Source organism: Miniopterus schreibersii, assembly GCF_964146895.1.
Source record: "Miniopterus schreibersii genome assembly, chromosome: 3".
NCBI classification, from domain to species: domain Eukaryota; kingdom Metazoa; phylum Chordata; class Mammalia; order Chiroptera; family Miniopteridae; genus Miniopterus; species Miniopterus schreibersii.
The window spans coordinates 33,502,095-33,515,964 of record NC_138103.1 but is presented as its reverse complement, the minus strand read 5'-3'; the positions used below and the strand labels follow the sequence as shown (position 1 = coordinate 33,515,964).

The window sequence follows — 13,870 nt, the reverse complement described above, 5'->3', positions numbered from 1 at the left end:
TTTTTGTTCTATTTTTCCAAATCCCTACAATGGCATGTACTATTTTTCCTAAATTATAACCATGAACTTTTAAAAAATTAGTGACTACTAGTAACATAAAAATCCATTTTTTTTATCTTTTTACTAAATACGGCTATGCCATGACCATTTTTATTTTTAAAAAATGAGTCTCTTGATTTAGTCAGGACCTAGGGAGCATAAAGGATTAGCCACTGTCATACTCAAAATGATGCATTTATTCAGGGCAAATCTTAATTTTCTTTGTCTTCTTCAGAAGAAAGAGCTGCAAGAATACCTGGAAGACTTGAAGTAAAGTCAATTTAAAGCACCTTTACTGAAACTTGATTCCTTGGGCCAGCGGAAGGTCCTTACTGTAGTTGATGGTACTAGGGAGGGGAAAAAAAATGAACAAAATTAAATGAAGGATAGTACATACATGATATAGAACATTTTTATGCTTTTAAAAATGTAGCAGATCTATATATATCAACAAGGTGAAATGTCCAAGTTACAAGTTGGTGAAGAAAAAAATCAAGATATAAAACAATACTAATATGGATCTACTTTTATAAAAGAAAAAAAAGGAGAAACAAAAAAGTCTGGAAAGTATGCATGTTATTCATAGTTTTCAGGGCATAAGAATATAGGGACTGCAATAATCTTCTTTATCTTTCTCAATAACTTGTATTGAATTAGCAGGAAAAACACAGATTCCCATTGTGAAAAAACTATAATACAGAAAATAAAAACTTTAGTAATTTAATCATCTCATTTTTCTCCTACGAGAAAATGTGTCCCATTAAATGGGTTCCCAAAAGGCCATAGCTAAGTGTCTCCCACTCTAGAACTCAAGTGCACAAGGAAATAAAAGGAACATAAGTGACTTTAAAGAACAAATCAGGCAAAAAGTGAGCATGTATTTGAGACAGCAAGCCACAGCCAAGACCACCTCAGAAATTCCTCACAGATATAAGGTGCTAAGGCTACAAAGGGTCAGGGCTGAGAAACCCACCGGAGGTTACAGAACTAGTGGGAAGCAGTAAATGGGACAAGGATGGGTGTCCTTGGTTCCTCACCACATGGGCCTGACCCCACATACTGTTGTATTGCACTTGGGTAAAGCTATTTCTACCCAAGGGGGAGGGAAAACAGAATACATTTAACAGAAAGGACTCCTAGTCAAAATCTCCCAGAAGCTGGCTCCCTCACCAGCTATCCATGTGCTGGGTGAATGAACTAATCCTACATCTAAGGGTCATGCTCACTATTCTGAGAGCGGGGATCCCCCAGCTTGCTAGCCAGACCCCCAGGCCCCCTGCCCATCTCCTCTCCTCCTGCTTCTGCAGTCTGCAAGGGTGGTAACTGCGCCCAAGCAGAACTCAAAAGGACAGCTTCTTCCACTTTCTCCTGCGGGTTGACACCTTTCCCCAGTGTCCTGTTCCTATGCTGCCTCTAGAAACCACAGTTGGGTGCTAGCTGAAGCTGGACAGGGAAGGGTAGAAAAATAACAGTACAAAATGGATGCTCTGGGAGGGGAGAGCTGGGAACGTTAGAAAAATAAAATTAAGTGGAAATGCATAAAGCCAGAGCAGAAAGTAGAAGAGTTTAAAAGCACGTTGCAACAGCTTTAAGTCCAAACCCGTCTTCCCAAAGCCTTTTCTTACCAAGTAGATCTTCTCATGTACTGTTTCCAGGCGTCACTGCCAGACTCCCTGCCTCCGCCAGTGTGCTTTTCTCCCCCTAGAGAAACACAAAGGCAGCTCACATCTCATCTCCTGGGCTGTTTTGTTCTGTGTGGGTTCCTACTTTGTATCACTGAAGTGAAGATACCAAAAGGAGACCAGAGCTACCTGACCAGTTCCCGCACATTTAGCCCTTCACATTTATTCAATTCCTTTACATTTATTTGGTAAACAAATGCATAAAAGACAAAGACCAAAATAAACACAAAAAAGGAACTAAGAGGGAAAATAGAAGGAATTAAGAGGAAACAGAAATGTGTCAGGAAGAAAATCTTTAAAAAACAAACCTCCCATTAGACCAAGGTGTTAAGAATAGTGCCTCTGGGCAGTGGAAATATGTTATTTTCTCATTTATGCTGATCTATGTGTAATTTTCTATAATATATATAAACTGCTTTTATAATAAAATATTGTAAATGTTAAATTAATATCCTTAGGTTAAAAGAAGATAATGATTCCATAAAACAAGAAAATGATACTATTGAAAAATGTGCCATTGCCAGGCCGGGCGTGGCTCAGTGGTTGAGCATGAACCTAGGATCCAGGAGATCATGGCTCCATTCCCAGTCAGGGCAAGTGCCCCGGTTGCGGGCTCAACCCCCAGCAGGGGGCGTGCAGGAGAAGCCGATCAATGACTCTCTCATCATTGATGTTTACCTTTCCCTCTCCCTTCCTCTCTCTGAAATCAATAAAGATATATTTTTTTAAAAAAAAAGAAAAAGAAAAATGTGCCATCAAAGCACAGGAACTAAGTCTTGGTGGTGTTTTTAATTATAGCAAAGGAGAAAACACTTAATAGGATTAGAAGAAAATTTTGAAGAAATCTTGCATACAAAAAACAAAAAAGATAAAGAGATGGAAAATAGGAGAAAAACACAACCAATTTTTCAAGAGATATTCAAATAATAGGAGTTCCAGAAATTAAAAATAGAAAAAAATCAAAGGGCAAAAACTGTCAAAAAAACACTACCAAAGCAAAATTAGAACTGAAAACTATGAGTCTCTATATCCTAAGGTCAATCACTGGCCCACTGACTGCCCAACAAATACTTTTACAAAGATCTCCAGTGAGGCATATTACTGTGAAATTTCAGAACATCAGACATGAATTGTAGAACCAATATTTTTTGAAACAGGAAGAAAAAAAAAAGTATCAGAAATCAAAGTGGATCGATTGGACTTTTCAACCACAATATTAGAAACCAGAAGACAAATGGGTAATAGCTTCAAAAGTCTGAGGAAAAATTATTACAAAACTGCAGCAAAAGCATAGCAGGTCTGCTTGCGATGCTGCTGGCACCTGGGACCTTGGCTGCTAAACAGTTCCCTGCACTGGTATAAAACATTCCTAAATGGTCGAGGTGTCTTACTGAGCCTAAACTGTTTCTGCACAGACAATGTGGTTTATGTTCAACACCTGCCTTCCTCTGAGTCTGGAATTTGGGGTACGTGCCAGGTGGAGGATGCCTCCGAGACCAGCCCCCCCATAGAAGCCTTGGGTGCGGAGTCTCTCATGAGCTTTCCTGGCAGACTATGTATGTTGTCACAATCTGTGGCTGGAAGAATTAAGCACCTCTTTTGTGACTCCCCTGGAGAGGACTCTTAGAAGCTTGTATCTCATTTCCTCTGGACCCCACCCCACACGATAATGTCACATCACTTACAGGGAAAGAGAGAGAGGACTTAACAAGGTTAATCGAGCCCGGCCGGGCATGGCTCAGTGGTTGGGCATCGACCTAGGATTCAGGAGATCGGGGTTCGACTCCGGGTCAGGGCACGTGCCTGGGTTGCAGGCTAGACAGCCGATCAATGACTCATCATTGATGTTTCTATCTCTCTCTCCCCCCCTCCTTTCCTCTCTCTGAAATCAATAAAGATATGTTTAAAAAAAAAAAAAAAAAGGTTAATCGAGCATAGCAGAGGGTCAATTCATAATGTCCAAAGTTGTGAAAGACTGCAGTTAAAGCACACTATTAAGAAAAACTGAAGTAAATGCAAAGGTAAATTGACTTTTTTCTTTAAGTGTGAACCTCAAAGTGGCTGCCTCTGGGAAAGTAGAAGGAGGAGGAAGTATGGGCAGAACTGCTTTTTCCATTAAAAGATTTTTCTTTTTTAATTTCAATTAACTGTGAGGGCTGAAATGAAGAAGAGTCCATTGGAGAGAGAAGGCATGGGCTGGACACAGGGATTAAAGGGTTCAGAAGGACAGACAGACGCATTCAGGCCACTGAACAGTAGAGGGCAGGGGTGACGGGCTGAACTGACAGCAGGAACCTTTTGTCAAAGTCTGCACACTGAATAGTAATTATAGTCTTTTGTTTAAAATATATGAAAGAATGACCCCAATTATTTAAACTTTAACAGGTGTTCAATGAATGTTTGTTTTGCTTCTGTATATATTTAAAGGCAATCTGTTTTTACTGTACTTTGGATCATTTTTAATAAGAACAGCAAGTGATTGTTTGGAAAAGGTTTTTTTAATTATTACTATTACTAAGTTAAGCACTAAGAAATCAAAGCATATATAGAGAAAATAGAGACAGATTAGGTGAAAAGAAACAACTTAGCATTTTCTCTAAGATTAAAGATAACATTTAACATTTACTATGCCCACTTTGCCAGTAAAAGCCAGAATTTTTTGTGTGAAGTTTTCTGGCTTTAAAGCAGGGGCTCTTCATCTTTCTTGGGTCTTGAATCCTCTCCCCAGAAAATAGATGCCACCACTTTAGGGGCGCACACATCTCAGGCTGAGGGCCCTGCCCCAGTGTGATACTAAATAACTAAACGCAGCTGAGAATAAAATGCAGGACCTGGCCAGTCAGTCACTCAGAAAATGGAGCATGAGCTTTCTCAAGCATGTCCGACCAGGTAAGACTATCATTTCAGTTTCTTGGTCAAACTTTTCTAAAAGCTACTACTGCGTTTCCTTTACTGCCTGCCTGTTATGATCTGAATTGTCTCCCCCTCCCACCCCCCAACACCATTACTATGTTGAAGCCCAAAAACTCTGAATGTAGCTGTATTTGGCGATAGGGTCCTTAAGTAGGTAATTAAGGTTAAATGAAGTCATAAAGTTAGGGCCCTAAGCCAATAGGACTGGTGTCCGTATAACAGGAAGAGACACCAGGGATGTGGGTTAGAAAAAAGGCCACGTGAGGACACAGGAGGAAAGTGGCTGCCTGCAAGCCAGGAAGAGAGGCCTCAGGAGAAAGCAACCCTGCCAACACCTTGATCTCAGACCTCCCGCCTCCAGAACAGTGAGAAAATTGACTTCTGTCGCGGAAGCCACCCGGTCTGTGGTATTTTGTTATGGCAGCCCTAGCAGACCAATACACTGCCCAACATGGAAAGGAGAAACGATTCTCCACATACCAAAGGCACCTCCGATCTCAGCGCCGCTCGTCGGAATATTGACGTTTACGATGCCACAGTCTGATCCTTTCGGTCTGCGTGTAAAAAGGGAGGCATGGTGAGACCAATGTACAGGAAAGTAAAAAACAAAACAAAAATTAAAAATCCAAACAAAACCTCTAAGACTCTCAGTGCCAAAACATGGATTTTCAACTATGATGGTTTCATTTTCTATTTTTTTAAAGTCTGTCACCACACAGATCAGACTTACGTAGGTTTTTAAAATAAAGAGAGTGACTGGGGAGGGGGAAGGAACGGGGGGAATGGGTCATTGGGGAAAAAAAGGGACATCTGTAATACTTTAAACAAAAATAAAATAAGTAAATAAATAAATTAATTAATTAAAATAAAATAAAATAAAATAAAATAAAATAAAATAAAATAAAATAATAAAATAAAATAAAATAAAATAAAATAAAATAAAATAAAATAAAATAAAATAAAATAAAATAAAATAAAATAAAATAGTTTTACCCAAGCCAGCGGAAGATTCTGCCCAAATCCTTGGTAAAGACGCTACTTGAAAGTCCCTGTTTTACTTCATTATTCCACGCAAAGACTTCGTCTTCATTCTAAAAGGACAGATGTTAGAAGCTGATAGATGATACAGGGTTCAGGTCAAAGTTACTAATGTTAAACTCATTCCATGAGATGTGCCAGTATAATTTTAATGCAAAAAAGGAAACCATAGAGCCAACCTCCGACTAATTCTGTTTCTCTTGTACAGTGCCTTTGTGGGGGTTTTCTCCCCAATTGTAATTTAAGAAGCAAGTATCTTTCTTCCATTCTTCCAGTACTTCCTTCCATTCAAGCAATTATGTATAACAGCGAATGTTTACTGAGGCCTTATAATGTGCAGCACACTGACCCACACACTTAGAATATATTTAGTTATTTAGACCTCAACCTGTGACACAGGTTTTCTATTTCCCCCAATTTACAGATTAGGCAAAGGGGGCCGAGAGAGGCTAATTTGCTCAAGGCCTCATAGTCGCACACACATTACAAAACATGAAATTATACTCTCTAGTCACCATATGTGGAACAATTTAAAGCAAGATTTTAAGCCCTGGTGGGGTAGCTCAGTTGGTTAGAGAGTCATCCCTATGCACCAACGTGGTGGGTTCAATCCCCGGTCCGGGCACACATAAGAAACCACCAATGAACGCGTAAATAAGTGGAACAGCAAATTGATGTTTCTCTCTTGCTCTAAAATCAATACATAAAATATAAGAAAAAATAAAGCAAGATTTTAAAAAATGCAATCATGTGTTTGCAACGAGGTGTGATTCACATTATTCTTCAACTGTTAATCATGGCACATTCAAACCCTGATTCAATCTCTAAACACGTTCCAGCCTGGCTAGGGCCTGTCTCATGCTGGGGAAGGGGACCCTCTAGTTTTCTTCATCTGTTAAAATCTCCAGACTGTCCTCTGATACAAACTGTAACTGTAGATCTTTAGGTTGCCCCATACCTTCCCATTTTGTCTGCGGATACTTAGCTCTCAGTCTATCAAACTACCTAGTCCCTCTGCGTAGAAGCCAAATTTTTGGCCCGCAAGGCTCAGAATCAGGTGATACAGGCGATGAGGGTCACATTCTCCATAAATTACAACACTGGTTCTCTGCTCGTCTTGGTTTCCCTGGCAGCTGGCTTGACATGCTCTATAGTTTAAAGTGTTCATCCCATCATATTTTATCCATAACCTTCAAATTTATACTAATCAGAATGACTTTCTGAAACCTCCCTAAAGGCCAATCGAGTGAAATTTAATACGCCTTCATTCTCTCCTAGTCTTCTCCAAATGTTTGCTTCAGCATTAGACTAGAGAAAAGAGAGACAGAACCCACTTTTACCTTGAATTTGAAGACATAAAGAATTGGAGCAAAAGTCTCTGTGTGTGCAATGGCTGCATTGTGGGCAAGGCCTGTCACAATGGTCGGTTCTACGTAATTTCCAGGGCGATCCATGGCCTTCAGTAGAGAAATGAAATAAAAACAATGAAAGCATTTTGTTTTCTAGTACTTGTGGTCCGGGGACAACATCTTTGCCTAAACTTATGAAGGAGAAAAAAAAAACACACCCACACCATTTTAGGTGAATTATTTCTGCAAGGTAACTTCCCATCATGAATGAAAATTTTGTCTGCCTCTTATTGGCTCTAACTTGGTCAAAGAAAAACAGGAAAAGAAGAGGAATCAAGGATAGAGAGCTGTGCCATGTGTCACAACCAAGTAGTGTTGAAAAAACAGGTGCAGATGATGATTTTAAAATTTATATAACTTTAAAATAGGTCATCTATACCCACTGTATTATAGACTACATTGTGTCCCCGACCCCCAAATTCACATGTTGAAACCTTAACCCCCCAGAGTGACTGAATTTGGAGACAGAGCCTATAAGAAGATAATTAAAGTTAAATGAGGTCACATGGGTGGGGACCCAATCCCATGGAACTGATGTTCTTATAAGAGGAAGAGACACCAAGACCTCTTCTCTTCATGCACGGTGGGAAGGTCGTGTGAGAACACTTCCTGCCAGGGATAGAGGCCCGGCAGCATTTAGACTTCTAGCCCCCAGAACTGTGAAAAAAATAAATTTCTGTTTTTCCAGCCATCCAGTGTGAGATACTTGGTTATGGCAACCATTGTACAAAAATCAAAAGCTCCAACAGGATATAGTGTAGACACTCCTAACCAACCTTCGTGTAACCAAATTACTAGATTATGTGCAGTTAACGAATTTTCACTTTTCCTTCCATGCCACACTGATGCCCACAGCAAGCTGCTCTGGCAGGTGCTCGGCTCTCCAGTGTGCTGTGTAATTCTGCTCTCAGCCTCTGAGCTTATGTTTACCAAGAGTCCAGGGGACTTACTTCCAACCCTGGGCACAGCAGCTGTACTTGTTACTGTAATGCTATAGTACATTGCATAACTTAAATAAATATTACACAAAGGAAAAAGGAGCTATGTCTATAAAAGTGGAATATTTCAGAAAAAAACTCACCAAAAGTAACAAAAATATACATAATATTCATACGCACGCTGTCCAATGAGATGTGGGTATGTCAATGGTCAGATGACTAGGGAGGAGTCTCCTCTCAGAGAGCTTTGCAAGAGACTCAGTTCTCAGTGATTTTTAAATAAAGTGAAACTCAATTGTAGATAATTACTGGCATAGCTTATGCAAGGATGAAGACGAATTCCTCCCGCACAGGAAGAAAATGCTTTGAATACATCTAAAGACTCAAACAAGTATAGTTATCTGTGTTACATTAAAATGTTTTCGGCGTGTATTTTTTTGATTACTGTCTTACTTGACCTTTTAAAATAACCATTAAATACAAATCCTAATTACCTTGAATACAAAGTCTTCTACCGTATCATGACAAAGTCTCCCTCCATATAAATTCCTAGACCCTCAATTCAAAGGCAACCATGCCTCTGAGGTTCTTGTGCGTCCTTCCAGAAATTTCCATGCAGCCTATGTTGTCATTCTTTAAAATATGTATCCCCCTTACAAAAGGGAAGAGAGAAGCAAGACAGCAGTGGGGACCCTTCTCTTCTCCACCAGTTTTCCCAGAGCCCTGCTTGTGCCCAAGGGAGAGGAGCGAAAATCTCACTTCTGAGCTCCGAGGGGTCCTTACCTTGCCGCCATAGACCACTGTGCCTCCTTCCTTTTTCGCTGCCTCCACTGCTCCAAGAAACATGCTCACTGCCTGTTTGGTGTGGAGTGGCCCATAGAGAACATTAGCTGGAGAGAAAAAGGCATGTTTTTCATTTTCCCCTAAATGGCACCATTTTATTATTATAACAGCTTTCCCAAGGAACAGACCAATAATCCCTTCCTAAAGCTTCTCAGTTGAGAGCAGGAGTCTGCAACCTTTTTCTGTAAAGGGCCAGACATTAAATATTTATATTAAAATATTTACATGACATCTGTGGTCTCTGTCACAAAAACCTGGCCACTGAAAGCAGCCACAGAAGATACGTAAACCAGTGGGTGTGGCTGTGTCCTGACAGAAGTTTCTTCACAGAAACAAGTGGCAGCCAATCTGTGTGTCACCCCTGGTCTAGATCAATTAACCAGAGTGCACCTGTTCATTCACCGCAGTGTGATCACTCTCTAAGAACTTCGCAGGCTCAGCAGCTGGCGTGCAATTTACAGGGGAGAGATGGATGCCGCCCTATGACCAGCTGCCAGAAAGCAGAGCATTAAAGGTGAGCCCGGGAGAGGAAGAGAAAGACTTAGCTGGGCCTCAGGAGGAGGTGGCTTTGAGCGGAAGTAGATGTGGGATGGCTTAGACGAGAGTAACAGTAGTGAAGAGTGAAAAGCTCATCAAACTCATCCCAGCGGAACACCACCCCCCAGCTCACATTGACCACTCAAGATCCTGACCTAGGAGCAGATGCATCACCCTAAATGCCCTATAACCTGCTTTCTATGCCCTCAGTCTCCTCAGGAAAGGTGGGGCAGGGGGCAGGGGGATGGTCAGAAACACTTGTAACACCAGCTATCAGAAAGGAACACCTCTGAAAGCAACTCACCGTCCCACGGGTTCCCGACCCGGATCTGCGCATAGGCCTTTTTAAGCCTATTGACAACTTCATCATGGACACTTTCATGCAAAAACTAAGTGAAAAAAAGAAATATGCAAGGGCATCATCAAATAAATGTATAAATTTGTTAACAATTACAATTTTTCTTAATAGTGCTGATTTATAGTTCATAATAATTTTTGAAAAATTGTGATCTCCAAAAATATATGCAAATGAAGTATGTTTATTTTTGTAATTATAGAATTTCTAATTTTAATGTTAACTACATGAAGATAATAATTTCCTGTAGGTGGCTGTTAGAATAAAATCATAAGACAAGTCTTTATCAAGTCTCTAAGGATCTGTTAGACTAAGCTTTACAAATCAATTATGCCTGTTTCTGTTCTAGAGCATGTGACACCTTAAGAAACAGAAAACCTAAGCGTACGTATTCCACAGCATGCCTGTGTGAGTCACGGTGAGCACACAGCACAACGGCCTGGTCAGCCTACCTCTGCTGCTGTGTAACTACGTGCTCCCAACCTCAGGCTGAGATCTCCAAAGTGAGGCCTTACTCAGGTGACGACAGCCTTGGACTCGCTCTGGGTAGGATGTGAGCTCCACGCTATGTTCCCAGTGGTGGAGGTGAACTTGTCAAGCCACCCATTCTCTGAGTTGGTCTCCATGTGGCAAATGCACTGACATTACGAGTAGTACATTAGCCTGTAGTGCTACAAGGGATTTTTCTACATCATCACTTAACTGTTCCTCAGGAAATCAATTTGGGCAATGAGCAATAATATCCTCTAATTTTTAACACTAAATATAAAGCATGCCTATGTATATTTGCTATAAGACACAAAGGAAAACGAAAATTTGGCTGAATAAGGAAATACTTCTTTTATGTCATTTCATATTTTGCCATGTAATTAAGATTATAATCTTTTTTAAAGAACCCATTTTCTTCCCAGCATTAATGGAATAAATGTTTAAGGTGAATAAATTTAATAAACTGTATATACTTTATGAATATTGCATCATAGATTTTTTTGAGAACTTCAACTGAGTAATGTCAAAATAAAGGAAATAAATTTTTTGTTGCAAAATACAGGAAAAAAATGAATAAAAAATGTTATGGGAAAAGTAAAGACTTAATTTTCAAATATATGTTATCTTACTTTTATTAATTTAGATTTTGTCAACCTCATAAACAATTTGATCATACTCACTGTGGGTGAGAGTTAAAAACCGAAAGCCAATTCCTCGGTAATTTTACCATAAACTCTTTTTTAATTACAGGAGGTAAACACTAATAATTTAAAAATGACAAATGAAGCCAAATTTTGTACCTAATCAAACCTGTCAGGTGGTAGTACAGTTTTGTGTCAGGTTGTATCTGACACAAAACTGAAACCCAGCCCAAATCTAAATGTGAAGATTAACATCCCAAACCCTATTCATGCTGAAGCTAAACAACATCTCATATGCACTTAATATTCATGTCTTATTTATATATTTATTTATATAGAGAGAAAGCACATACACGGAGTCATTTGCTTTTCAATAAACCATGTCACATCAAGTCGAATCTGAGACTTGATTTATAGGCCAGAAATTAAAATCTTTAACATGTTTTTATAAATAAAAGCCAACAGCTTTATCTTTTAGCTCACAGTTTTAGAATTCTTCAAATATTGAGCTTGTTTTAGTCTCTAAGTGACACTGGACTTTGTCCATATTGTTCTGGGTGGGACTGAAAATCGTCTCATCTCCCAGTCCAAGGTTAACCAGTTAGAGTGAGGCCACTTTCAGCCTGGGGGGGAGGGTTAGACAGAGTCCCTGGCTGATTGGCAACATCTGCCATGGGCAGAGAAGAGAATAGGGCCATGTATTTGCCAACCATGTCTAGGAAGTACATGTTTCTAACAGTACTACCACACCTCCGTAACACTACAATTTGTTAAAAAGTGGTGTTTGAAGAGCAGGACAGCCTCATGTGCCTACACAGACACACTCACCAGGCGCCTTGCAGTGGTGCACCTCTGGCCGGCTGTCCCCACGGCGGCAAAGAGAGCTGATGGAACGACTAAGCTGAGGTCCGCATCCTCAAAAGCTTAGAGAAGCACAAACACACACCCATCAGTGTCATGAAGCAGGCAGACAAGGTACTTGCTAACTGGTATAAAATGATGCCTTTAGCCCGGCCGGGCGTGGCTCAGCAGTTGGGCATCAACCTAGGATCCAGGAGATTGAGGTTCGATTCCCGGTCAGGGCACATGCCCGGGTTGCAGGCTTGAACCCTAGTAGGGGGCGTGCAGGAGGCAGCTGATCAATGACTCTCTCATCATTGATGTTTCTCTCTCTCTCCCTCTCCCTTCCTGGCTCTCTGAAATCAATAAAGATATATTAAAAAAAAAAAAAAGATGCCTTTAATACTTGTAATAAATCATATCAGAATGAGCCCTGTAAAACAAGCATGTTCACATTGCAGAGGCCACTTTTCTTACACAGATTCTATGAGAATAGAGCGATGAACCCTATGGTCTTTATCCAAGTACATGTATACGGAGTCTCTCACTCGTCTGAGCTCCTCATCTTTCATTTCTCCAAGTTTCTGATACTGACTGAGACCACCACCCTTTTTGTCAGCTTTACTTGCCTCCTGCCTCAACCCCAAGCCCACTCTGATGCCAGCTTCCCTGGGCCCATAGAGAGCAAAGGGAGCTCTGACCATCACCGCCTCCAGACTGGCTCTCTAACATCTATACCCTCACGGGCACCAGGCCCTGCCCTGAAATGCCTCTTGCTGCTCCTCGACAGAAGCATCTCCAAATCTCTGAAGCCCCTAGAGCTCTTTACTCCTTCCCCAGGTCACCTCACCCCGCTCAGTAAAAACTCTCAAAGTGACCCCACGCGGAGGGCCCTTTCCTGCTTCCTCTGAAGAGGTCAATGCGAGCTCATTCCGACTCCTAAGTCTGTGCCTTCTTTCCTCCTCCCCTTTGGCCCTCGGAAGAAAACACCAGCACAGTCTTCACAAAGTGAGCCTTCCATTCATATTATCTGTAATTCCTTCCTTCCTGTCCCTTAGAGAAACTTACGGACATGATTCCCTCTGACGTCTTCAATGGTCCCGTTTCCAACCTGACAGCCTTCTCAGGCTGATGGTTAAGGTGGTTTGTGCAACCAAACGGCGGACCAGGGTTCTTGTCCATTTCCACCACTTTTCAGTTGTATTATTTTACCCTTGTAAGCCTCAATTTCCTCATCCATAAAATGGGATAATGATGTCTGGGGTATGATGGGTGATAGTAAGGAGTTAAGGAAAGAGCCGAGCTCTGCGGCCTGACTGCCAGGCTATCACTTGCTAGACCATCACTTCAGCATATAATCACTTTAAGCCTCAAAGTGTAACCTTCGAATGAGGCTGATAGTGAGATTGATAATTGATAATGGCCTCCTGGACTTACTGTGGGGGTTCAATGAAACAAAACATAGGAAACGGCTGAGCACCGTACCCAGGGAACACCCAGTGCTCACCGAGTGCTAACTGTATTTTTAAATGAACTCTCTCTTTAACTACATTAGAATTTCATCTTGAACAAACCCTTTGCCATGTACTTTTTAAACTTCTGGTGTGCACCACAAATGTATAGGCATTTAAACATGATGATGGTGGCAATATACACACATTAGCAAGTTTTTGCTTTTTATCACAAAATCCATGCTTTTATTGTCTCAGCCTACTGATGTTCATTATATTATCCAGTTACGCTGGTAGACTATTTCCTTTTGTGCCCAATAATTGAGAGACAGAATTAAGTAATGCCCAGGTCTATAGGTAAGTGATTAAAATGCCTTAATCACTCACCTGAGCATTCCATCTCAGTTATACAAGCACTAAATATCCCACTAAAAACAACTACTGCTTTTGAAATCTAATGTAATCAGCAAGTCACATAAGAGTTACTTATTCTAGAGATACATGTGGCCATTTTTCAGAAAACAGAAGGAAAAACAAACGATGCCTCATTAGGAAGTCTCATTAGGAAGTCTAGGTTACATTTTCCAAACATGAACCTTTCCTTCCTAGTCATCTCTGCCTTCAAACTATTGTGTCCTGTCTCATAAGTAAATTCCTAAACATGTGAATTAGGCCTTAGGCATGTACTACCTAGC

At 40.6% G+C, this 13,870-nt stretch overlaps 1 protein-coding gene across 2 annotated transcripts in view; it reads right to left on the bottom strand.

Moving 5' to 3' along the window:
- Positions 1-218: 218 nt before the first annotated feature.
- The window catches only part of ALDH7A1 (aldehyde dehydrogenase 7 family member A1), a 39,818-nt gene continuing 26,166 nt past the window's right edge, over positions 219-13,870 (bottom strand). For both annotated transcript variants that reach the window (XM_081133388.1, XM_081133387.1), the window contains 8 exons: positions 11,713-11,807; positions 9,704-9,788; positions 8,803-8,909; positions 7,013-7,129; positions 5,628-5,725; positions 5,115-5,188; positions 1,665-1,740; positions 219-386 (listed from right to left, as the gene is read on the bottom strand). In XM_081133388.1, the coding sequence (XP_080989514.1) occupies positions 332-386; positions 1,665-1,740; positions 5,115-5,188; positions 5,628-5,725; positions 7,013-7,129; positions 8,803-8,909; positions 9,704-9,788; positions 11,713-11,807 (707 nt within the window). In that variant the 3' untranslated portion in view covers positions 219-331. The remainder of the gene's footprint in view (positions 387-1,664; positions 1,741-5,114; positions 5,189-5,627; positions 5,726-7,012; positions 7,130-8,802; positions 8,910-9,703; positions 9,789-11,712; positions 11,808-13,870) is intronic.